General features: G+C 52.9%; 10 protein-coding genes across 10 annotated transcripts; 6 read left to right on the forward strand and 4 right to left on the reverse strand.

The window, feature by feature from the left end:
* Window positions 1-1,628: 1,628 nt before the first annotated feature.
* SNOG_12189 (hypothetical protein) lies at window positions 1,629-2,131 on the forward strand (the record flags this gene model as incomplete). Its single annotated transcript, XM_001802366.1, has 2 exons — window positions 1,629-1,664; window positions 1,850-2,131. 2 exons carry the CDS (start codon window positions 1,629-1,631, stop codon window positions 2,129-2,131), a joined length of 318 nt encoding a protein of 105 aa, XP_001802418.1.
* Window positions 2,132-2,270: 139 nt separating this feature from the next.
* SNOG_12192 (hypothetical protein) lies at window positions 2,271-5,775 on the reverse strand (the record flags this gene model as incomplete). The annotated part of the gene is made up of 6 exons (XM_001802367.1): window positions 2,271-3,773; window positions 3,828-4,080; window positions 4,155-4,350; window positions 4,401-4,531; window positions 4,591-5,044; window positions 5,103-5,775. 6 exons carry the CDS (start codon window positions 5,773-5,775, stop codon window positions 2,271-2,273), a joined length of 3,210 nt encoding a protein of 1,069 aa, XP_001802419.1.
* A 280-nt stretch (window positions 5,776-6,055) lies between these two features.
* SNOG_12193 (hypothetical protein) lies at window positions 6,056-6,339 on the reverse strand (the record flags this gene model as incomplete). Its single annotated transcript, XM_001802368.1, has 2 exons — window positions 6,056-6,279; window positions 6,312-6,339. The coding sequence occupies 2 exons, from the start codon at window positions 6,337-6,339 to the stop codon at window positions 6,056-6,058; spliced, it is 252 nt and encodes an 83-aa protein (XP_001802420.1).
* Window positions 6,340-6,709: 370 nt separating this feature from the next.
* On the forward strand, window positions 6,710-7,600 carry SNOG_12194 (hypothetical protein). The gene is made up of 3 exons (XM_001802369.1): window positions 6,710-6,804; window positions 6,942-7,177; window positions 7,228-7,600. Exons 1-3 carry the CDS (start codon window positions 6,780-6,782, stop codon window positions 7,561-7,563), a joined length of 597 nt encoding a protein of 198 aa, XP_001802421.1. The 5' UTR covers window positions 6,710-6,779; the 3' UTR covers window positions 7,564-7,600.
* A 68-nt stretch (window positions 7,601-7,668) lies between these two features.
* SNOG_12195 (hypothetical protein) lies at window positions 7,669-8,574 on the reverse strand. The gene is made up of 5 exons (XM_001802370.1): window positions 8,513-8,574; window positions 8,426-8,460; window positions 8,241-8,368; window positions 8,055-8,157; window positions 7,669-7,998 (listed from the first exon to the last, which is right to left on the reverse strand). Exons 2-5 carry the CDS (start codon window positions 8,446-8,448, stop codon window positions 7,884-7,886), a joined length of 369 nt encoding a protein of 122 aa, XP_001802422.1. The 5' UTR covers window positions 8,449-8,460; window positions 8,513-8,574; the 3' UTR covers window positions 7,669-7,883.
* A 736-nt stretch (window positions 8,575-9,310) lies between these two features.
* Window positions 9,311-11,624, forward strand: SNOG_12196 (hypothetical protein). The gene is made up of 4 exons (XM_001802371.1): window positions 9,311-9,524; window positions 9,579-10,452; window positions 10,504-10,598; window positions 10,647-11,624. Exons 1-4 carry the CDS (start codon window positions 9,330-9,332, stop codon window positions 11,496-11,498), a joined length of 2,016 nt encoding a protein of 671 aa, XP_001802423.1. The 5' UTR covers window positions 9,311-9,329; the 3' UTR covers window positions 11,499-11,624.
* Window positions 11,625-12,072: 448 nt separating this feature from the next.
* On the forward strand, window positions 12,073-15,817 carry SNOG_12197 (hypothetical protein; the record flags this gene model as incomplete). Its single annotated transcript, XM_001802372.1, has 5 exons — window positions 12,073-12,255; window positions 12,310-12,529; window positions 12,579-12,754; window positions 12,805-15,299; window positions 15,351-15,817. The coding sequence occupies 5 exons, from the start codon at window positions 12,073-12,075 to the stop codon at window positions 15,556-15,558; spliced, it is 3,282 nt and encodes a 1,093-aa protein (XP_001802424.1). The 3' UTR covers window positions 15,559-15,817.
* Window positions 15,818-15,943: 126 nt separating this feature from the next.
* On the reverse strand, window positions 15,944-17,474 carry SNOG_12198 (hypothetical protein; the record flags this gene model as incomplete). Its single annotated transcript, XM_001802373.1, has 5 exons — window positions 15,944-16,618; window positions 16,666-16,996; window positions 17,049-17,220; window positions 17,290-17,316; window positions 17,366-17,474. The coding sequence occupies 5 exons, from the start codon at window positions 17,472-17,474 to the stop codon at window positions 15,944-15,946; spliced, it is 1,314 nt and encodes a 437-aa protein (XP_001802425.1).
* A 340-nt stretch (window positions 17,475-17,814) lies between these two features.
* SNOG_12200 (hypothetical protein) lies at window positions 17,815-19,413 on the forward strand (the record flags this gene model as incomplete). Its single annotated transcript, XM_001802374.1, has 6 exons — window positions 17,815-17,938; window positions 17,986-18,056; window positions 18,085-18,233; window positions 18,286-18,346; window positions 18,493-18,568; window positions 18,839-19,413. The coding sequence occupies 6 exons, from the start codon at window positions 17,815-17,817 to the stop codon at window positions 19,411-19,413; spliced, it is 1,056 nt and encodes a 351-aa protein (XP_001802426.1).
* A 677-nt stretch (window positions 19,414-20,090) lies between these two features.
* SNOG_12201 (hypothetical protein) lies at window positions 20,091-20,853 on the forward strand (the record flags this gene model as incomplete). Its single annotated transcript, XM_001802375.1, has 2 exons — window positions 20,091-20,095; window positions 20,139-20,853. 2 exons carry the CDS (start codon window positions 20,091-20,093, stop codon window positions 20,851-20,853), a joined length of 720 nt encoding a protein of 239 aa, XP_001802427.1.
* Window positions 20,854-21,435: the final 582 nt, after the last annotated feature.

Consider the following 21,435-nt stretch of genomic DNA (forward strand, 5'->3'; position numbering starts at 1 on the left):
TAGGGTCTTCTTCGTCTTCCGGCGAAACAATTTCTTCGGACTAGGTAACGTTAGCTGTGTGAGACACGCACACGCGCAGCACTACTTACCAAAGGCTTCTTTTTGGGCTTTCGATTTGACGATTTGCGCCGACCATTGACCGTGATGACTGGCGCTGATGGTGTCGTGGCCTCAGCCGTAGGTGTATCTGCCTCTACATCCTCATTTTCGTCTGATGCCACGATTTCCTGAGACTAGGCCCATCAGCGACTGCAAGAAGCGAGACATGAAATATTAAACTTACCAAATACTTCTTGCGTGATTTTCTCCTCTTCTTACTAGACGGACTGAGATCTTCCGACTGCGCTGTCCCAGATGGTGTTGCTGATCCCACCGAACGCGACAAGCCATTACCGTTTGCTTTCAGTGTCTTCTTGGGCTCGCGTGCCGGTTGACCACGCGCAGTGCGAGAACGAGCATCAATTTTGGGTTGCTCGATTTCTTCATCCTGCCCATTGTCAGTAAAAGGCAGGCGTCTCCAAAAATAACTTGCAAACTTACGGTGGAGTCGGACTCTTCCCAAATATGCAAAGCGGCGTAGTACAGAGACAAGCCCTTTCCAGGTTGAGGACTTTTCCACTCGTCGTAGGAGATATGTTCGGAAGGATGCTCTTTTTGCCATATCTTGAACTCGCCGCTACCGTGTCTTGCGTGCCATTTTGGACGCGAGGATACTTGAGATGGATTGTCGGCGGACATGTCGCCTGCTGGCGCATGACCGTTGGGAGCCATGTTGCTGCTGCAAGTCTTGTACAAACAGAGAACGAAAAGCAGGCCACATCAATTGCTAGAAAAGCAATGAAAAAGTGTGGCCGCGAGATGGAAAATGTAGACCAAAAGGAATGCGAAGTCAGATTATAGAGAGACTCCAATTAGCCGTCGTGCAGCGAGTCGCGCACGAGTTGTGGTTGGTTGTTGGGATGAAGAAAGTGGAAGAAGAACGACGGTCCAAGTCAGTAATCGATCCACCTTGTTTCGCGTCGTGGCACCCAGCCAAAGTGCGCAACAACTGATATCTGCAGCTGAGAGAATCGAGCGCTGAGTATTGACAGCAATATTAAGTGGACATCGATCGATATCAACAGACTTTAGAATGGTATTGGTAGAGAGGTAGTGGAATGGAGGGTTCGGGCAAGGGAAAAGACTGCGCTAAAAGCATCCAATTTCCAGCTCGGCTAGTTCTGGAACCAGGTATCACTCTCACAGTAACGTCATGCATTACATTGTTGGACGAGTCGATAAAAGATTATGGTCTGTCTCAATTTTGCCGTTGAGAAAACATCTGCTCAATTGCGATGGTTCCTGATGAGTGCGACAGGTTGCTCTACTCACGTCACGTCGATCTGATGCGACCACCGTTAGGCAGTGCCCAGAGACGTCACTTCATACTTTCGGACAGCATCGCCGTCAAGCACAGTTTTAAGCATCCTTTTGACTGTTCACGAGGAAGCAACCAATTTCGTGTTGCGTATTGCGACAAGTCGCTTGAATTCTGGTCGACGGCGTCCTTGTCTGACTGAAGCTGCTCTACTACAGTGGCATGTTTGTCCAGCTGTTGTTGTACTGCCAATTTCACGTATAGATTCGACATGGCCGTCACCTTCGTGTGCCTCTCTCGCTCACAAGTAAGAGTCCCTTTGAGTTTGATGAGATGACAGTGATCAGCCGGAGTTCACCGCTTCACCGTGCTCACTTTGCCACAATGTTTCGTAGATAGCTGCACTTTGAACTCATCACATGAGATACGCGTAGACTTCTTTTTATCATCGATGTTTTGCATTGTATCACTATAACTACCTGAATGTTGTAGTCATCCCTTAATGACGCGCTGTCCATATATACAAAGAGGAAGCACGAAGCCAGTCTTGACAAAAATCATAGTCGCAATGTACGGCCGGTACGCACGCGAAGACGAAGGAACCGATGCAATGGGTATAAACCACCGCCAATCCAATATGAAAACAGTGATGCGACTACCAAATGGTATCATGCGAAAAACGCCGAAGCCTGCATGTCCGTCCAAAGCAGTGTCCTTGCTCGCACCGAAAAAAAGCCCTGTCCAGGCGCTGAGTGTGAAAAGATGGGGAACTGATTAAACAAAAACTGTGAAGTAGAGTCATAGTGACGTTCCGCGACTTATGCTCGAAACAAAATGAAGTGAAATAAAACTTTCGGGCGGCTCTCATTGGTGGAGTTCGCAGGAAACCATCCATGGTTTACCGAATGCTCGCCTAGAACGATTCGGGTGGGCTCGGCATGCCGTGCGCGCTGGCATCATCCTTCTCTGGATCCAGCATATTTGAGTTCTCTTTCTGTGAAGGTTCAAGTTTTAGCTTGCCAATTGGCTTGCCTATGCCTCTGACGAGATTACCGTCATGGCCGGTGTCGCCCTTCTCTTCTTCCAGCTTGCGCTTCTTGCGGGCCATCTGCTGTTGTTCCCTCAATGGACGTTTGCGTGGACTGGAGATCTTGCCTGTAGGAGGCAGACGGGGCTTAGGGAAGCGTTGTTTCAGTGGTAGATCATCATCTTCAACCAGAGGCTGACTATCATTCGCGTGTAGCTTGCTGAAAAGCCAGCTCTGAATAAGACCAATTTGGCTTTCAACGCTCTCAATGGTGACAGGCTCGAACTTCGGTGGCTCAGGCATGACGACGCCCGCGGTAGAGGCATTACTGAAGAAATTAGCATTTACACGGGTGTCAATGAAAAGGGATACGTACTTGTTGTCTTGCCTTGCATAGGCACTGTGCACCCTGTTTTGTAACAAGTGCAAAGGCACACTGAAGGTGAGACCAAATTCTCTGTCCAGACCGAGCTCCTTGAAGCCGAAGAAGTCTTCTCCAATGTCTTCGGCAAAGTCACCTCCGACAAATTGCTCGCTGCCGTCGTTGAACGCGCCAGCTCCATCTTGGCCAGCGTTGTCAAGGGCCGGACGTAGCAGCTCAGCATAGTAAGATCGCATGCGGTCGTGCATGCCCGATAGTTTGGTGCCCAATCGTTCGACATCGTCCTTGACATATGTCTCCAAGGTCTCTAGATCCACGCCGTTTGCATGGAGAGCATGTAAGACTGCCTCTTCTTGAGTAAAGCGAGGTGCCCAGTTGGTCATCTTTCCACTTGGTAGTGTAATGGGAACGTCAGACTTCATCTTTGGCGTCTCTCGGTAGATCCCTAGACTGGCGACCAGATTCTGGAAGAACTTTGCCGCAATGTCGGTCACTGCGTCGAGGGCAGAAGGTTGGAACTCCTCGAAACCCGCGTGATAGAAGATCTTGCCAACGCTGCGCTGAAGAGCAGCACGGCAAACCATAGGTGCCATCAGAGCGCCCTCCTCGGATACGACCATGGGATCAATGTCTGTCTCCATGAATGGCTGTGGCTCATAGCGCTGGAACTGATTTTGATACAGCTGCGACTGAAGCTGCATCTGCTTGACGATTCCGATCTTAGCGCAAATCTTCCGGGTGTCTTGCAGTGATTGCATGTTCGCCTGCATCTTCTTCGCCAGTCCACTGTCTGGGGCAGTGAACTGGCCTTGAGGAAATATCCGCATGTACTCCTCGAACTGCTGCACTACTTGACCATCTGCATCTTTTACCCACTGTAGCCGCTCATTAAGATCCGGTATGGTACAAACGGCATCGTAATAATCCGGTATTTGACGCTCGTCTTCGCCTTCGATTCCTTCCGCGAGGGATTCCTTGGCCGTTGCTTGGAACACCATCCTTGCCGTCTAGGGATTGAAGTTAGGCCCCAGCTGATGCTTCTTCTTCGATAGCTTGCTTGCGGTGTCGCAAGCCAGCGGCGCATCCCCGCTTTCGTTCGTAGGATAGCAAGGTTCTTCTGGCTGAAGTTTGTCATCGCGAAACAAGCGATGTCTCTCGGCTGCAATCGTCGCTCGATCTTTCTTGGTGACCTGCTTCCATGTTTTGTATTCCAGGTCGTCAAGATCAGCCTCTTCTTCTAGCGCGAATCCGTTCACAGAAGCACTTGTGCCATCTATTTCCGAAAGGTCCGCTTGACTGCCATGCACGCCATTTCTGGAAGCACCATTTTAGGCCGAGGGGAGTGAGTGTTCCCGGGGGCGGTGGTGTTGAAAAACCGTTGACACTACCCTCCATCTCGGAGTCTGCACGCAGAAATTTCGTTCTTCAAATTGGAGACCGCGCTGTTTAACGATGGCACGGAGGGCTTGGTCTCAGGGCCAGGTGTACCTTCCAGACCAGCTGGCGGTGCCTTCCTGGCGTTGCTAGATCCCTTACCACCTTTACTTGGTGCCTTCCGGCCACGCGAAGCCATGATAGGCTCTTCTATTTGTACTGTTAGCAGAGTGGGTATTTCCGAAGATGTCCATGCGTACCATCTTCGCTGTCTTCAGCGCCATCCGCGTCAACGTCCCCATTGCGCATCCTTCGCTCCTCAGCCTCAACTTCAGCGCGGTCACGAATGGTGATATCCGGAATGAGTGGCCACAAGTTTCTCGGTTTCCCTCTTCATGTGTAGGGCTTTCTTCCTAAGAAAGTGGCTTGGGTCGGCGTTATATTTCAGACAGTTGGACCAAGATTAGCATGAGGTCATCCACAAACTCCTTCTTCGACTTGTATTGTAGCTGCTTGAGCTTCTTCATCATGGTGCCAATGTCCATTGGTTGCTTGATGACGTTGTAGTAGTCCGGCGCTTCACGCTTGTTGACGCGTTGCAGGAAGGGGTGCGCGTGTTCGCCGGCTTTGAGCTCCATAAGTACCTTCTCAACGCTCTCGTATAGCTCTTCCTGGCCGACGCGGTCTTCGTTGGCCCATTTACTCCTGTTCTTCCGCACTTCGCTTATCAAACTTCTCAGCTGGGCATCCGTCGCATGTACCCTGTCGCGTTGGGCATCGATTCGAGATATGAGGTGTTTGAGGGTCAGACTCGATGCGCCGAGGTTTGTGGTGCTCAGGGTGCCTTGTTGAGGGGCAGCAACGGCGCCGCTGGTGGGAGCGTTGTTGGACGGTCCCGATGTTTCTATTTCTACTTGCCTGGTCAAGTTCGTCGAGTTTCTGCTGCTCTAGCATGGCATCGCGATCGCTCTCCAATGTGTAGAACAGCGTGTTGAAACTCCGCTTCGCAGCATCCTCGGCTGCCTTCTTGACCTGCTGCAGCTTCTTGCGCACATCGTCGGAGGTCTTTGTCTGCTCTGACGATGGAGTGCTCGTCCGTTCGGTGCCCATTCGATTTGGTACTGATGGTTTGCGAATGCTTGGCGTGCCAAGGGCGGTGGCAGCAATGCCATTAGGGGCGCTTCTCGAGAGCAGCGGCGAAGTGCGTGTATCATCCTCTTCTTCGTCATCGTCATCGTCGCCGTAGTCGTCTTCGTCAATTGCGCGGGCGGCCTTCTTAGGTGTAACGGTCGGGAGCGCGTCATGCGCCGCCGGAGCATCATCGGACGACGGCTTTGGCCCATTGTCCAGCGCATCAAGAAGATCATCGCCGCGTGCGCCTCCAAGCAACGCACTCAGGCGCGCTTCGGTGCGCAAGTATTGGTCGTGCCATCGTGCTGCCCTGGGGTCCTCTTCGGCGGTGGTGTCGGCCCCCTCCCCCAGGTTGTTCGCGTTGGAGCCGTTGGACATTGCTTCATCGCTCAGCGTCGCATTGGGTGTGCGCAAGCGCATCGGGTTGGGCGGTTGGTGGAGGAAGCGGGCATGGCTCGGTCTTTCGCGGGACGATGGACGATGTGTTGATGCAGCGAGCGACATGTTCGTCGCTGGCTGTGGGGTGGTGCTTGGCAGTGGCCTCACAGCATGGAAGGAGTGCCTTCAGGGCCGCTTGCAACCGCGTGCAGGAGTCGCGACGCGCTGAAAGCAAGCATGGAAGGGGCCCTGCGGCGGATGAGAGGTATAAAGATGACTAAGTGATGGAAAGTGATGGTTTGACGCGTGCCTCGATGGCCGAATGTACAGCCGTTTCGCGATGAGGAGAAGCACGACGTTGGCTTTGGGGTCCGTAGGCATTCCAGAACAGCTTAGCGCTTCCCCGTTAGTGTCCCTGGGAACCATCAGCGGATCCCCCAATATCAAAACGGTTCTCACCTGAACGATGGAAGTAGATGAGTATTTTCGCCACTGCATTCGTGTGTCGTGCAACAGTCGCGTACTGCAAGTCCAGATATTTTCGTAGAATATTCGGATTCGCGGCTGCTGTGGGTTTGCATGTGCCGGTCTCTCCTAACCGTGCAACACTCGAGTCGTAGTGCTCGCTTACTGCGACGCTTCTCGAGAATGCGACTGCTCACCTTTAGAGGTGATAGGCCACGAGGACATCTTGGGCATGCCTCAACTTTACATACGAATCTGCAAAGCTGCTTCCGAATTTTTGCGGGCTACATAATTACCCCAAAATATCATATAGCATACCGTCCAGCTTCTACACGGGCACTGCGACAGCGCCTTGTGCTCCCCAAGCACCGTTTCGACGTCGCTATTGGAGCCCTGCCCCAAACCGACAAGTAGAAAAAGCGTACCTGCATACCCCGAACACCCACAAAGCGGGTGTGGGCGGCGATCATGATCCATGTCCAGGGTCTTTTTGACACGTGACATGCCAGCCAACCCCGGCGTCGGGTGCGTACGTAGCGCAGTGCCAGCTGGAGCTCCGCATTGAAGGCAACGTTACCTAGCCACAACCTCGCCCACTCACTGCAACAGGCTGCGGAGCTTAATAATGCCAAACAATCGATTATAGCATTACGCCAAGTTTCAAAATGCGGTTCCGAAAACCCTTTGCTGGTGAGTCCTTACATGTACCTTCGTCTGGCTGCGTCATACCAAGGGCCTGGCTTGCTTCACGGGAGCTGCCTGAGGTGTACATTCGGCTACCAGAGATGCATTGGACTACGGTCTTGACCTTGAGCTAACGCTGCCAGCTGCCTTCGTCCTCCTCATCTTCATCTCCGCTGCTGCCGGCTTCACACCGCCCGACTACACCATTCCCACATACAAGCAATCCGACAAAGTACTGCACTTTATAGCTTTCTTCCTTCTCACCCTCACGTTCTACTGGATTCTTGAGACTTCGCGGCGCAAGGTCTTGCAGCTCACATTTACTGTGTGCACGCTTGGTTTAGGATGTGTTAGCGAAGTGGTGCAGGGACTACTGCCAGTAAGTGCCCTGTTACTGTGACTTTCTGACAAGTACTCATGCATGCACAGATTCATCGCGACTTTGACTACTATGACGTCCTTGCCAATGTCCTTGGCTCAGTGAGCGCCCTTGCGCTTTGTAATTGGTACCACAAACGCATGTTGGAGCGCAAGCGTGCTGCACGCGGATATGGAGCTGTGCCGGGAGACGACGACTTGGATGTTGAGCTTGGAGAGAACACTGAGGCACAGGAGACAGGCGTGGTTCGACCAACGGTGGACGAAGAGCTAGAGCGCTGGGACGAGAACGCGGAAGACTGGGAGACCACCGAGCCGGAGCCAGTCAATGGCAAGATGCAAGCCGATGATGGAGATCTGGGCGATGGGAAGAAGCGCAACGATTGAGAACATGTCAAGTACGATGTCCACGAAAAGTTACGAATCGCTGGGATAGCATTGGCTAGTTGCGGTCTGATTAATCGGCCGTTATGACTTCACTGCACGGGACAGGCATGGTGCAGATCGACTTGATATTCATTACAAGCTCATAGCTAGCTCTTGGTGCTCATCGCGGCCCATGCGAGCAAGCCTGCAACCGTTGAAATCATCACTCTGGCCTGCCCTATCTTCCATGGATTCATGCATTTTCCAGTATGAGATTCCGTGAACCGTAAAACCACACCAAGCGCCGAGATCATGCCTTTCCCACAACCTTCATTCTTCGCTTATGCGGTGGTGGTCTTAGCAGCCGCCTGGTTGGGGTTGATCTTCTTTCCGTCCTTGTTGTACCTGACACGTGGGGGAGGGGCACGGTTGCGGCGGCCCTCACGGGATCGGACACTGCAAGTTGTTAGGATCCGGGTCTTCACTCTGGTCGATTGAGTTCCTCCACATACCGAACGATCTTTCCGTGGATAGCGCACGAGACGCAGTACTGGAGCTTCAAGTACATCTTGGGGACAGTGTACTCGGGGAAGACGGAGGCGTCAGAGATATCACCTGTCCAGAGTGTCAGTCCAATTCCTCCTGCTTGTGCTGGTGCGCCTCTCTCGATATTCAAGGGTCGGGCTGGGGAAACGTACGGATGGCGGCAGACTCGACCATGTTGCGGATGGTGAATCTCTTGATCGCCTTGTCCTTGGGTGTGCATCGCGAGCAGTTGGAGCAGCGGATGGGCTTGACGTGGCCTCGACCCTTCTTGTTACGGCCGCTGTGGTGTTGTTAGTCGTGGTTGTCCTGCCATATTCGCCCTTTCGGTGTTGCATACTTGGACGCTCGCTTCTTGACCATGTTGGGCTGATTCTGATTTTCGGTAAGCGCTGGGTTCGTGTAGCAGAGAGGTCATGGTGCGTACCGAAGATGTGAAATCTAAAAGTCAGCAAATGGGGTTGTCGTGGAGTTGTCGTTCGAGTTGTCAAGGTCGGTGGTGTGCGTCAATATTCGCTTGTGGGAGGAGCGCCCGAGCTCACTGACAGGGATCCGCATCTAATCTAATCAATCGCTCCACCCACCAAAGGCATGCTTGAGCCTCCGCCGCGCCTACACAGGCCCGATAGAAATCATGTTGATAAGTTCTCCTCTTCTTGTCGAGTTAGAAAGTCTAGTAGATGTCGAAATATTTTACAGTTGCGTTGAGCACCTCTATCCAGCTGCATACGTTCTCAGAGTACAGCAAAAGCAAACTCCACATGGTTGTGCATACAGACACAACATGGAAATGACAATAAGAAAGATGAGCCTTTTCCAGTCCTACTCCTTCCTTATCCCTAGGTGATAGTGTAAGGGTTAGCATTCTTCGCTGTCGCGGCTGTGTTGCAGCTTGAAGCATTATTGCTGCTGCACCCGCTGGCGCTAGAGTCACCGCTTCTTGACATCGTGCACAACTATTTCGAGATCCGGAGTGCGTTGGCATGCAGACCTAGTGAAAACCCCAGGCGCAAAAGTTATCTGTGACTTTGTACCTTCACATCCCAGTCACACCGGCTTGCCATCATCAGGTCAGCCTTGTGATCACTTGCCTCGGCGCTTGCCATTGTGAGCCGCGTTGTTTTTGTCCACCCTAGCAACGCAGCTTTCCACATCGCCGCGAACGCTGCTCAGACCATCTCGACTGGCCCCTCACCCGCCAACCGGAGCATCCGTCTCGCCAGTCAACCACCATATCCGCAATCATGTCGCATACCGGTACTATGCGTGGCACGCCCAAGGCGAACCGTAATCAAGCTGCTGCCGGAGCGCAGTTCAACAACAGCCCCTCCAACATCCCGCGACCCGCACTCGACACCCATGCTTCACATGTAGCACAAAGCGAAGCCGGTGGCTCGACTCTCAGCGCCAGCCGGGCGAAGATGTCGAAGCGAGACGAGGTTGGTGGTCTATCATAACATGCATTTGTCTATCATGTGCTCATCAGTGAATAGGCGATCCGACGCAAGATCGAAACCGACTTGAACAAGAAGAAGACGCCCGGAAGTCGTGCACGGCTATCAAAGAAAGCTCCTCCGGGTACTGTTCTCGCCCTCAAGCCAAGCCCCGCCCTTCAGATCAAGCCGTCCACGACCGTCGCCGAAGCTGCCCAGCTCATGGCAGCGAAGAGGGAAGACTGTGTACTGGTCACAGATGACGATGATCGCATTGCCGGTATCTTCACAGCCAAGGATCTGGCTTTCAGGGTTGTAGGAGCTGGCATCAAAGCACGGGACGTCACTATTGAAGAGATTATGACCAAGAACCCGCTTTGCGCAAAGACCGACACCAGCGCTACGGATGCTTTGGATCTCATGGTCCGGAAGGGCTTCCGTCATTTGCCCGTAATGGACGAGAACCACGACATATCGGGCATATTGGATATCACAAAGTGTTTCTATGATGCCATGGAGAAGCTGGAGCGCGCATACAGCTCGTCTCGGAAGCTATACGATGCATTGGAGGGTGTGCAGGCAGAGATGGGCTCGAGCCAACCGCAACAGATCATCCAGTACGTTGAAGCCATTCGACAGAAAATGTCTGGCCCTACCTTGGAGTCCGTCTTGAACGGACTGCCACCAGTGACCGTATCTGTCCGCACATCGGTGAAAGAGGCAGCTTCGCTCATGAAGGAGAACCACACGACGGCCGTTCTTGTCCAAGACCAAGGATCCATCACTGGTATCTTTACCAGCAAAGATGTCGTTCTTCGCGTCATCGCTGCTGGCCTCGATCCTGCCACATGCAGCGTGGTCCGCGTTATGACCCCTCATCCCGACTTTGCGCCCATGGACATGAGCATACAGTCTGCTCTCCGCAAGATGCATGGTGTGTGACAACACAATGTCTTCTAAAACAACAACCGCTGACTCTGCATAGATGGTCATTACCTCAATCTGCCTGTAATGAGCGACGCAGGCGAGATTGTTGGTATGGTAGACGTTCTCAAACTGACTTATGCTACGCTAGATCAGGTATGTTCTCCCTAACGCATGCCCCAGGGAATACACTAACTTGTGCAGATCAACAACATCAGCACAGGAGATAGCGAAGGCCCAGCTTGGAACAAGTTCTGGCTGTCTCTGGACGCCGAGACCGAATCGATGATGTCCGGAGAGGGTGGCAGCCGCCTGCCAGACCACCGATCGGTGATGTCCCACGATAACCGTCCTGGTATTCACGACCGAGGGGACAGTGTCCTTCCTAATGACTCGGCATCCCACCACGGGGGAGACTCGCCATCCCAGTCTGGCATCGGTGGACGCCACACTCCGATCGAGGATCTGCCGTTCCCGTTCAAGTTCAAGGCACCCAGTGGACGTGTACATCGCTTGCAGGTGACTGCATCTGCTGGTATTGAGGAACTCATTGCAAATGTAGCCAGCAAGCTGGGTTCTGAAGTCGAGGCCATAGGAGGCACCCCAACATTCGAATTTGGCAAGATTTCTCTGTCCGGATTTGCTTTGAGCTATCTCGACAACGAGGGCGACACGGTTTCGATCACCACAAATGACGATCTTGTGGAGGCAATCAGCCTCTCGCGTCTTGCTCACCGTGAAAAGGTTGACCTTTTCGTTCACGATCCAGAGAAGCCGCCCATGGTCGCCGAGGTCAACCCACAGCCTGCGCTCGCCAAACCTGTGACCCCGCCAGAATCTGTTCTCCGGGACCGCAAGAAGTACTTCCAGGAGGAAGAGGAAGAGGAGGAGGCCCGACCCAAGTCGAAACGTCAAAATCAACAGCCCGTTCCCTTCGGCCAGCAACCAGAGATCATCCAGGGCGTGCCAAACGACCTGCTTCTGCCTGGTGCCATCGGTGTGCTAGCAGTCGTCATTATTGGTGTGTTCGTGCTTGGCCGTGCAACCAGCAGGTAGTGTAGTCGTTCATCATCTCTTTGGTACTTGGAGTAGGAGCAGATTGTCGCATTGTTAGGCAGCGTTGGTAGTATTATATCCAAGAAGTATGATCTCGTAGCAGTAGATGTGCAATGAAATTGTTTCCACAAGTCGTGCACTTATACAATAGACAGGGTGTGTGCTGGCATGCTCTGGACCGGAGCACAAGGTTTCACAACGGCAAGAGCTCACGGCGCCGTATGGATGTAGGCGGGCCAATAGACGCGCGGGGTGAATGGTAACAACCACGCATCCCTGCGCATTTTTAGCCCCGCCAACCTTCGAAAACATTGGCCCAGTCAATTTTATGCCCCCCAGCTATCACCACGCACGCTATACACACACAAACCTGCAGTCGCCCGAACCTTACATAAGGCTTCTGGTAATCTGCAAGATTTCTTGCGCCCAGTAATCTCCTTCAACACACCCGCGCCAGCGCCCACACATAGACTCAACCCAGCGGTCAAAGTCCCTTACCTGCGAACCAAGTTCCCACCGCCTCACGGGGCCGCTCCCCAACACCACCACACACACACACGCACACACAGTCACCATGTCTGTGCTATCACCCGATGTCCACGCAGATCTTGCGAATCTGCTCCAAGGCCTACAGTCCCCGGACAACGTGCAGCGAACGAACGCGGAGCAGCACTTGAACGAGCAATGGGTCGCTACACGGCCTGAAGTGCTCCTCATGGGGCTTTCGGAGCAGATCGAGCTGGCAGAGTCGACTTCAGTGAGTAGATTGTGTGAAACATAGACTCGCTCATAAACACTCATACCTCGCCAGACTCGGACATTTGCTGCCGTCATCTTCAGGCGCCAATCCTCGAAACCGCGCAAGGCCGCTACAGGCCAGACCCAGGACCTCTTTCTCACCCTCGGAGAGGCCGAGCGAGATGCTATCCGCGCAAAGCTGCTTACATGCCTTGCTAAGGAGACCGACAACTCGGTGCGCAGCAAGGTCGGAGATGCCGTCGCCGAGTTGGCGCGGCAACACACAGACGAGAGTAAGACACGACTTGAACAGTAGCACAGAACGTATAGTGACAGGTACAGATGTCGCATGGCCAGAGCTGCTAGGCGCCCTCTTCCAAGCGAGTCAATCGCAGGACCCAAACCAGCGCGAGAACGCCTTCAGGATATTCTCGACCACCCCGCAGATCATCGAAAAGCAGCACGAGGATGTCGTGGTTACCGCCTTCAAGGGCGGCTTCGCGGACAGCGAGACAGCCGTATGTTGCCCTGCTACAACTCCGGCCAGTAAGACTGACAACTTCCTCAGGTACGAATTGCTGCCGTAGAAGCATTTGCGTCCTTCTTCCGCTCCATCACCAAGAAGACGCAATCCAACTACTACACACTGATCCCAGAGATTCTCAACATCCTACCCCCGATCAAGGACTCTGGCGATGCCGATCTGCTCACCAAGGCCCTCATCTCGCTGATCGACCTCGCCGAAGTTGCGCCCAAGATGTTCAAGCCTCTGTTCAACAGCCTCGTGCAATTCAGCATTTCCGTGATCCAGGACAAGGAACTTGGGGAGACCGCACGCCAGAACGCACTCGAGCTCATGGCCACATTCGCAGACAATGCGCCTCAAATGTGCAGGAAGGATCCCAACTTCACCAACGACATGGTTACCCAATGTCTGTCGCTCATGACCGACGTTGGAGCTGACGATGACGACGCGGAAGAGTGGAATATCTCTGAGGACCTTGACGAGGAGAGCGATTCGAACCATGTAGCTGGAGAGCAGTGCATGGATCGCTTGGCCAACAAGCTGGGTGGACAAGCCATTTTGCCGCCGACATTCAACTGGTTGCCCCGCATGATGACCTCGTCAGCGTGGCGTGACAGGCACGCTGCACTCATGGCGATTTCAGCCATCTCCGAGGGCTGTCGCGAACTCATGGTGGGCGAGCTCGACAAGGTTTTGGATCTTGTCCTTCCCGCTCTCCGAGACCCGCATCCTCGTGTGCGGTGGGCTGGATGCAATGCTGTTGGCCAAATGAGCACCGACTTTGCCGGAACTATGCAAGAAAAGTACCACCAGGTCGTTTTGCCCAGCATTATTCCAGTCCTTGAGTCCGCGGAGCCTCGTGTTCAGGCACATGCTGCCGCTGCCCTTGTCAACTTCTGCGAAGAGGCCGAGAAGAACATCCTTGAGCCATATCTGGATCAGCTCCTGAACCACTTGCTCATGCTCCTGCAAAGTCCAAAGCGATTTGTGCAAGAGCAGGCACTCTCCACCATCGCCACAGTTGCTGACTCTGCAGAGGCAGCGTTCTCAAAGTACTACGACACCTTAATGCCACTTCTGTTCAATGTTCTGCAGGAAGAACAGTCCAAGGAATACCGCCTGCTGCGAGCAAAGGCAATGGAATGTGCCACTCTCATTGCTCTTGCAGTTGGAAAGGAACGCATGGCCCAAGATGCTCTCAACCTTGTCCAGCTACTCGGACGTATTCAGAACAGTGTTTCAGATTCAGATGACCCACAGGCCTCTTACTTGCTGCACTGCTGGGGTCGAATGTGCCGTGTCCTTGGTCGCGAGTTTGTACCTTTCCTTGCCGGTGTCATTCCACCTTTGACCGAGCTTGCCGGAGCCAAGGCCGACATTCAGCTTCTCGACGACGAGGATCAGGTGGCACAGATCCAGGACGAGGAGGGCTGGGAACTTGTTCCCTTGAAGGGCAAGGTTATCGGTATCAAGACGAGCATTCTCGACGACAAGCACATGGCTATTGAGCTTATCGTCATCTACGCTCAGGTCCTAGAGGATGCTTTTGAGCCATACGTCAACGACATTATGGAGAAGATCGCGCTCCCTGGTCTGGCTTTCTTCTTCCACGACCCCGTCCGTGTCGCATCCGCAAAGTGCGTGCCTGCGCTGCTGAACTCATACAAGAAGGCCCATGGCCCAGAATCACCACAACTTGGTCAATTATGGGGCCGAACCGTTGAGCGCGTGCTCGAGGTGCTCAGCACCGAACCGGCGATCGATACCCTTGCCGAGATGTACCAGTGCTTCTACGAGTGCTTAGAGTGCATTGGCCGGAACTGCCTCACACCTGAACACATGGCTACTTTCATCGAGTCTGCCAAGAGTGTTCTCCAGGATTACCAGGAGCGCGTAAAGGAGCGCCTGGAAGAGCAGGCCGAGAACGATGATGGCGAAGAGGCCTCGGAAGAGATGCTCTTCGCCATTGAGGACGACCAGAACCTGCTCTCGGATATGAACAAGGCTTTCCACACCATCTTCAAGAACATGGGTAGTCCATTCTTGCCCCACTGGGAGCAGATCATGGAGTCCTACACAATGGTTGTCCTCAACAAGCACCCTACTCAGTGTCAATGCGCCATTTGCATCTTTGTCGTCGTAAAGGACTTCAGCGGACCTGCGTTATTGAAGTTCAATGAGCGCATCATCCAGCCACTCATCGACGGCATGCAAGATGATGTCCCAGCCAACCGACAGGCAGCAGTCTACGGTGTAGGTGTAGCAGCACACAAGGGCGGCGAGGCATGGTCAGATTTCGCCGCCGCCTCATTACCGATGTTGTTCCAGGTCGTCCAACGACCAAACGCTCGTGCCGACGACGACGTCTTCGCAACGGAGAATGCATCAGCGGCGATCGCCAAGATCCTCCACCACAACGCCGCAAAGGTACAAAACTGGCAGGAAATTGCCACCGCGTGGGTCGATACCCTGCCCATCACAAACGACGAAGAGGCTACGCCATACGCATATGCTTTCCTCGCACAGCTCATCGAGCAGTATGTCTCCACCCACCCTTCCTCCCCTGTTACTCGCTGACGCCTCACTAGACAAAATCCCGCCGTCTTCTCCCAGCCCGCTAAGGTCTTCACTTTCGTCGTCCAGGCTCTCGAGGCCGAGACCCTCCAAGGCCAAAACGCCACCCGCGTCGTTGCATCTGTCAAGGCGCTCATCCAAGCCACCGGCACCAACCTCGCACAGACGGCTGCGACACTGACGCCCGACCAGCAGCGCACCGCACAGGCGTATTTCAGCTAGAAGCTGGGTGCGCGAGCGAGGAGAGACTCTTCTGCATCGGGCGGCGTTTGCTTTTGGAAGGGATAGGGCTATGAAAGGAGGAACATATTTGGGAGGCGTGAAAATGTAGGTAAGGGCGTGTGCGTGGCGATGGAATTTTTTTTTAGAGTAGTTAGTTACATCACTGATTCCCCCCCTGTTTTCCTGTTTCATCCCTCCCCATCGCAAGAAGGACTGGTTAGGCTCGCGTGGCTAGATAGAATTGCATATTTGCATGGTTTAATTCTCGTTTGTGATGCTGCATGAAATTTATCGCAGCGAATTTGTGCTTGTCGTGTGATATATGAACATGAATCGCTTTGATGTATGTAATGGATATCTCCTGGCCCTACACCTCTCGACGCCCCTACGCACCCTCACTTCCAAACTCCTTCGTCCAATCCGCACTCCGCGTAAGATCCTCTTTACTAACCGTCGGTCTCGACGCCTTGATCGCCTTGACGAAATCCCGCACCTTCAGCGGCGGCTCCAGCAACTGATCGCCATCGAGATCCGTCCACGACTTCTCCTGCGCCTGTGGATCGCCGGGCGAGCATGGGGTCCATTTCGTCACGCCCTCGACCTCCACGGGCTTGTAATGCGTTGCCGTCTGGATGAGCCGCACAGGCTGCATCAGCGCGTCCTGCACTGCGATGGAAATATCCGAACCGGAGTACCCCTCGCTGAGATCCGCCAGCGTGCGGTAGTCCTGCTGGTTGAGTTCGCACGGGGTGTTGCCAACCGCGAGTTCGAACATCTTCATGCGCGCGGGCAGGTCGGGCAAAGAAATGTGTACTCTGCGCTGGAAGCGGCGGCGGATGGCGGAGTCGAGTTGCCAGGGGATGTTTGTTGCGCCGAGGATGAGGACGCCCTTGGAGTCTTTGCCGACACCGTCCATTTGCACGAGGAGCTCGGTTTTGATGCGGCGCGAGGCTTCGGATTCGCCTTCGCCGCGGGGGCCACACAGGGCGTCGATTTCGTCGATGAAGATGATGGAGGGTTTGTTTTTCGCGGGCCATGCCGAAGAAGTTGTTTTACCAACCTGTGTGTGTTAACTATCGCACTTTTTTGTAGGGTGACTCTGTATACCTCTCGGATTCTCCCATCCATTTGCTGACTAGGTCGGAACTTGAGACGCTGAAGAATGTGCTGTTTGCTTCTGTTGCCACGGCCTATTGCGAGATAACTCTTACCGGTACCTGGTGGTCCGTACAGCAGGATACCTTTCCACGGTTGTCGCTTGCCGGTGAAGAGATGCGGGAACTTGATCGGTAATATGACGGCCTCCTTCAGCGCCTCCTTCGCTCCCTCCAGACCTGCGACGTCTTCCCATCGGATGTTTGGCTTCTCGGTAAGGATGGCGCCGGAGAGTGCACCGCGCAGCTTCTTGGAGTCGGCGTCTTGTTCGTCATCGTCGTCCCTAAGTATCCAGTCAGTATTTGGACCCTCTGTTTGGCACGGCTTTGACGCACTTTCCACCCTTGCCACTCCCACCTGACGATTTTCCGTTTGCGCCCATGGCTGAGGGTTTCTTTCGATTTGACTCGTCGTTCGCATTCAGATGTTGTTTGAGCTTCTCCGCGCGCTCCATGTACTCAGCGACCTTGCCCCGAATCATATCCTTGGACTTCTGGTTCTTTTCCCCTGGTGATCATCAGCATGTTTTCTGGGGCTCGCTTGAAGCAATGTGCAGCTAGCATGTGATTGACATACACTTAAGAGCGAGCATGAACAGCTCGACTACACGTTGTTAGCTAATGACCTCAATATCCTTTCCTGTATTACGTACGAGCACTGTAGTACATCTGGTATGCCTTCTCATATTCGCCTGCGGTGTCCGTCTCAATGGCCTTCTTGACCGTTTCGATAGCCCGGCCCAAGAAATCGGCGTTGCTCATTCTCGCGCTTTTGCTGGGCTAAACGCCGCAGCCTAATTCTCCTGTATGTGCTTGGCTCGTGTCACGCGTATGCGATCGAGTGAAGGTCGGGGGTGTAACAGCGGAGGAGCGGTCGGCGCGGGGCAATCGTCGTCGTCGCGTGCTGCCTGGTGTTTGCTATGGCGGGTCTCGGAGTAATTCGGTCTTAATCTGGTCCACTGTCTGGCATAGACAGAACAATCGCAGGCGTATGGTGATCGGCAGGGAGTGGTGTTGATGTGTATCTCTGCCGCGAGGTTGCCATGGGATGCGCTAGAGCCCCGCATTCACCCTAGGCTTAACTGAGATAGCTCGATATGTCATGTCGCGAGCTCCGCGCGACACGAAACTTTTCGCGAATTTGTTACTCAGCAATACGAAAGCCATGGGAGACGTGCAAAAGAAGCTTCAGGAGCTTTCCGACAGCTACCAGACTCTGCAAGCAGGTGAGAAAACTCGTCCGATTGGCAAGCAATCACTGATAGAGGGGCAGAGTTGCAGGGTGCGGTGGATGCCCGCCAGAAGCTCGAATCGCAACAGCAGGAGAACACTACAGTCAAGAAGGTATGGAAAGATGCATAGACTATATCAGGCTATGCTCAGACTTGTTGGACAGGAATTCGATATTCTTGATGATGAGGCGAACATCTACAAGCAAATCGGACCCGTGCTGCTGAAGCAGGACAAGACAGAAGCAGTCATGGCGGTCAACGGTCGCCTGGAGTTCATAGACAAGGAGATGTGAGGATACCACATGACATGGTCAAATTTCAGGTTTGCTGACAAAGAACAGCAAGCGCATTGAGCAACAGATCAAGGGTATTCAAGATAAGGCTGAGACAGTGAAGACGGAGGTATGTCACGCTCGCACCTTCTCTTTTCCAGCAACATTTGTTGAAATTTCTGTAGATCATACAAATCCAATCTGCAGCACAGCAGTCACAACAAGCGGCGGCCGCATAAGCGCAACATATCACGAAATACAAAATAAGATACCCAGAGATACCTCAATGATTTTGGCTTGCTCTTCATGCCGCGCTCAACTGTCATTCTTGAGGTCCACTTCACCGGTGAAAGTGAGCTAATTCATGTCTCACTGCTCCTCGCTTACCACGTACTACTTCTCTTCCATCTCGAGCCCCCATTGCACCTATTCCTCACACCCTTTCGCACACTCTGTTCCAGATTCGCTACGTGGCCCAGCTCGACGCATACAACGGTTCAACCGAGACCATGGAGTAAGTCCAGTACTTGCTTGTCAATGTCAAACTAATCTGTAAGTCCAAGCGACAACATCATGAAGCTGCACACCAAAGACATGGCGTCACCGATTAACGTTCACCAAGGCCTGTTAGGCAAGTCCTCAGAGTTCTTCAAGCGCGCCATGAAGCCGGAATGGGCAAGCTTGAGAGAGGACCCCGATACCATCGATCTCACGGATGAGCTGTCGGGGCCAGTCTTGCTCTATGTCCGCTGGCTGTACTCCGGCGAGCTTCAGGTCGACATACCCGCTTTTCGCAAAGGCGGAGCTGAAGAGAATCGTACAGCGAGCGAACAAGCGTACAAGAAACTGGCCTCAGCATATTTGTTCGGAGAGATGGTTATGGACGTCAGCTTCAAGAATGCAATCATACCAAAGTTCATCGAGACAAAGACTAGATTCAAAATTCCGACACATCCATACATCGTGGACGAGCTGTATTCAGGTACGACTGACAGTTCACCTATTCGCCGCCTGCTTGCCGACATCATTGCTTGTGGATGCGACCCACGCGAGCCAACCTGGGCTGAATACCTCAAGGCGATTCCCCATCAGGCTGTCATTGATAGCATGATGGCACTGGCTGCGCTGCAGGACCCCTTGTTCAAGCCCGTGGCTCTGGCTATGGTCGGGAAATACCTCGAGAAGGACGAGAAATAGGTAAGAACTACTAGCGCACGAACGCAGTACCTGGGTTAATTAAGCAACTTCTAGGTTCCGCGAATGTCAGCGGGAATGTTTCCCACACATGTCTCCCATTCCGGATCTACATGATACAGCAAGGTGGTCTTCTTAGGATGAAGGTAGTAGGGGACGGGGTGAATCTCAAGTGCCTTTACCAAAGGACCAAAGTTTCTACTCAAGGAAGGAAGCTAAAGTGATTGCTTCTCTGTTTCGCAAAGCGCCAGTTGCAATCTCAATAACGTTAGCTTATCCCGTGAAAGATTAGGCTAGTGTCAATCCACTCGCCCTTACTTAGATCGTTTCTCCCTGTTGTGCTCCATCCTTCTCCATTCCTGTCCTTACCAAAGCCCTCAACCATACCTTTGCCCAAGCGCGACAGTCAACTCGCAATGTAATCTTGTCCAGTCGCAGCATCATTCAACGTGCTCTATATGATGTGCCTTAGGACGACGAGTGAGTCTCACCCTCACAAGTGAAAGATTCCCCAACTAGGCTATCATCAATATGTTCGCCGCAGCTTAGATTGCTACTCCCCATTACTACCCATCTACCCCTCTTCTTTTCTCCACCAAAAGTCCTTAACTATACCTTTGTGTCAGCGCGATAGTCCACTCAAAACCTGATATTGACGTCCAAGGTCGCCGATCGACACCATGGAGTGAGTATTTGGCTCACTTGTACCGCTCAAACTAACCGATCAGTCCGCGCGATGGCATCACCAAGCTGGTAGTCGGTAACGAAGCCGAGAATGTCCACGTCCATCAAGGCTTGTTGTGCAGGTCATCGGAATTCTTCAAGCGCGCAATGAAACCCGAGTGGGCTAGCTTGAGGGAAGACCCAAATACAATCCAACTGCTCGAAGATTCGACGAAAATGGTAGTTTTCTACGTTCAGTGGCTGTATCGCGAGGAGCTTGTGCTTGATGTGCCACATCCCGCAAAAGAAGATGACGCGTATCGTGCTGCCAAATCGGACATCCTGTACACGAGGCTTGCAGAAGCTTACGTCTTTGGGGAGAAGATCATGGACGTCACCTACAAGAATCAGGTTCTTCGGAAATTTGTGGCTGTTCAGCGCAACTTCTACTACAGCCCCGGCCCAACTCCGGTATCCATTATCTATGCAGGCACGCCGAGTGGCTCACGGATGCGACTCCTCATTTGTGACTTCATCGCTTACAGTGTATCGGGTGACGCATCCTGGGTTACCCACTTTGATGGGTACCCGCATGAAACCCTCGTTGAAGCAATCAAGTTGATGAGTACGCTGCGCGAGAGTCCGGAAGATCGACCGTACAAGGCCGACATTAAGAAATATATCGAAGAGGAAGAAGCACGGGTAATTCAAGACTCGCGCTTCGTGGACGATGAAGCTGACTCGTGGAAGGTTTTCCAATTGACAAACGGCAAATACTGACGCGATGGATCGTTTGACGTGCCAAAGTTTACAGCGGTGGCATTCATACCGGTATTCCTCACAGGAACGATCAAGATTAATGATGTCTTCACTCGAGGCCAGAGAAGCCATAAACTGTAATCAACGTTTGGTTTGGGGGAGTTCGGCTCGGCATGGAGCAAAGACGATGAATCAACTACATCGTCATCAATAACAAATGCTTGCCGTTTCTTCCTGGCATTCTTTTCGCAAACAATGTTAGGCAATTGTACATCATGATATGTCTTCCTTTCCTAGTCTTGTGTATTGACTGACACTTTCCTCACCAAAGAGTTTTGCGAAAGTAGATAGCATATCTTACAGCAGCGTATCTGTTCAGGCTCCTTTGTAAACCTGAAAGTATGCCCCTGAGGAGTAGGAGATCATGTCATGAAGGCGTAGGGCGGACGTGAATTTTGCTGCTGCATAGTGGTCTGATGGAGTTCTGGTGTGAATGTGAGAAGAGATATCTGCAATGTCAGTGTGGAGATTCTTTCTGGATGACGATGAGCAAGTGACGTTTCATTTAACCCATTATCACCCACAAGCTAGCAATACCATATC

The sequence above is a fragment of the Parastagonospora nodorum genome (assembly GCF_000146915.1).
Source record: "Parastagonospora nodorum SN15 chromosome Unknown scaffold_21, whole genome shotgun sequence".
Taxonomy (NCBI): Eukaryota; Fungi; Ascomycota; class Dothideomycetes; order Pleosporales; family Phaeosphaeriaceae; genus Parastagonospora; species Parastagonospora nodorum.

What these genes read in the sequence shown, in the direction of transcription:
- SNOG_12194 (XM_001802369.1), top strand. Translation starts at nt 6,780, where the DNA reads ATGCGGTTCCGAAAACCCTTTGCTG. An exon ending in GTTCCGAAAACCCTTTGCTG is followed by an intron (nt 6,805 to 6,941) that starts GTGAGTCCTTAC and finishes TAACGCTGCCAG; the next exon opens with CTGCCTTCGTCCTCCTCATC. An exon ending in TGGTGCAGGGACTACTGCCA is followed by an intron (nt 7,178 to 7,227) that starts GTAAGTGCCCTG and finishes ATGCATGCACAG; the next exon opens with ATTCATCGCGACTTTGACTA.
- SNOG_12195 (XM_001802370.1), bottom strand. Translation starts at nt 8,448, where the DNA reads ATGGTCAAGAAGCGAGCGTCCAA. An exon ending in GTCAAGAAGCGAGCGTCCAA is followed by an intron (nt 8,369 to 8,425) that starts GTATGCAACACC and finishes ACAACACCACAG; the next exon opens with CGGCCGTAACAAGAAGGGTC. An exon ending in GGTCGAGTCTGCCGCCATCC is followed by an intron (nt 8,158 to 8,240) that starts GTACGTTTCCCC and finishes CACTCTGGACAG; the next exon opens with GTGATATCTCTGACGCCTCC.
- SNOG_12196 (XM_001802371.1), top strand. Translation starts at nt 9,330, where the DNA reads ATGTCGCATACCGGTACTATGCGTGGCACGCCCAAGGCGAACCGTAAT. An exon ending in AGATGTCGAAGCGAGACGAG is followed by an intron (nt 9,525 to 9,578) that starts GTTGGTGGTCTA and finishes ATCAGTGAATAG; the next exon opens with GCGATCCGACGCAAGATCGA. An exon ending in CTTATGCTACGCTAGATCAG is followed by an intron (nt 10,599 to 10,646) that starts GTATGTTCTCCC and finishes TAACTTGTGCAG; the next exon opens with ATCAACAACATCAGCACAGG.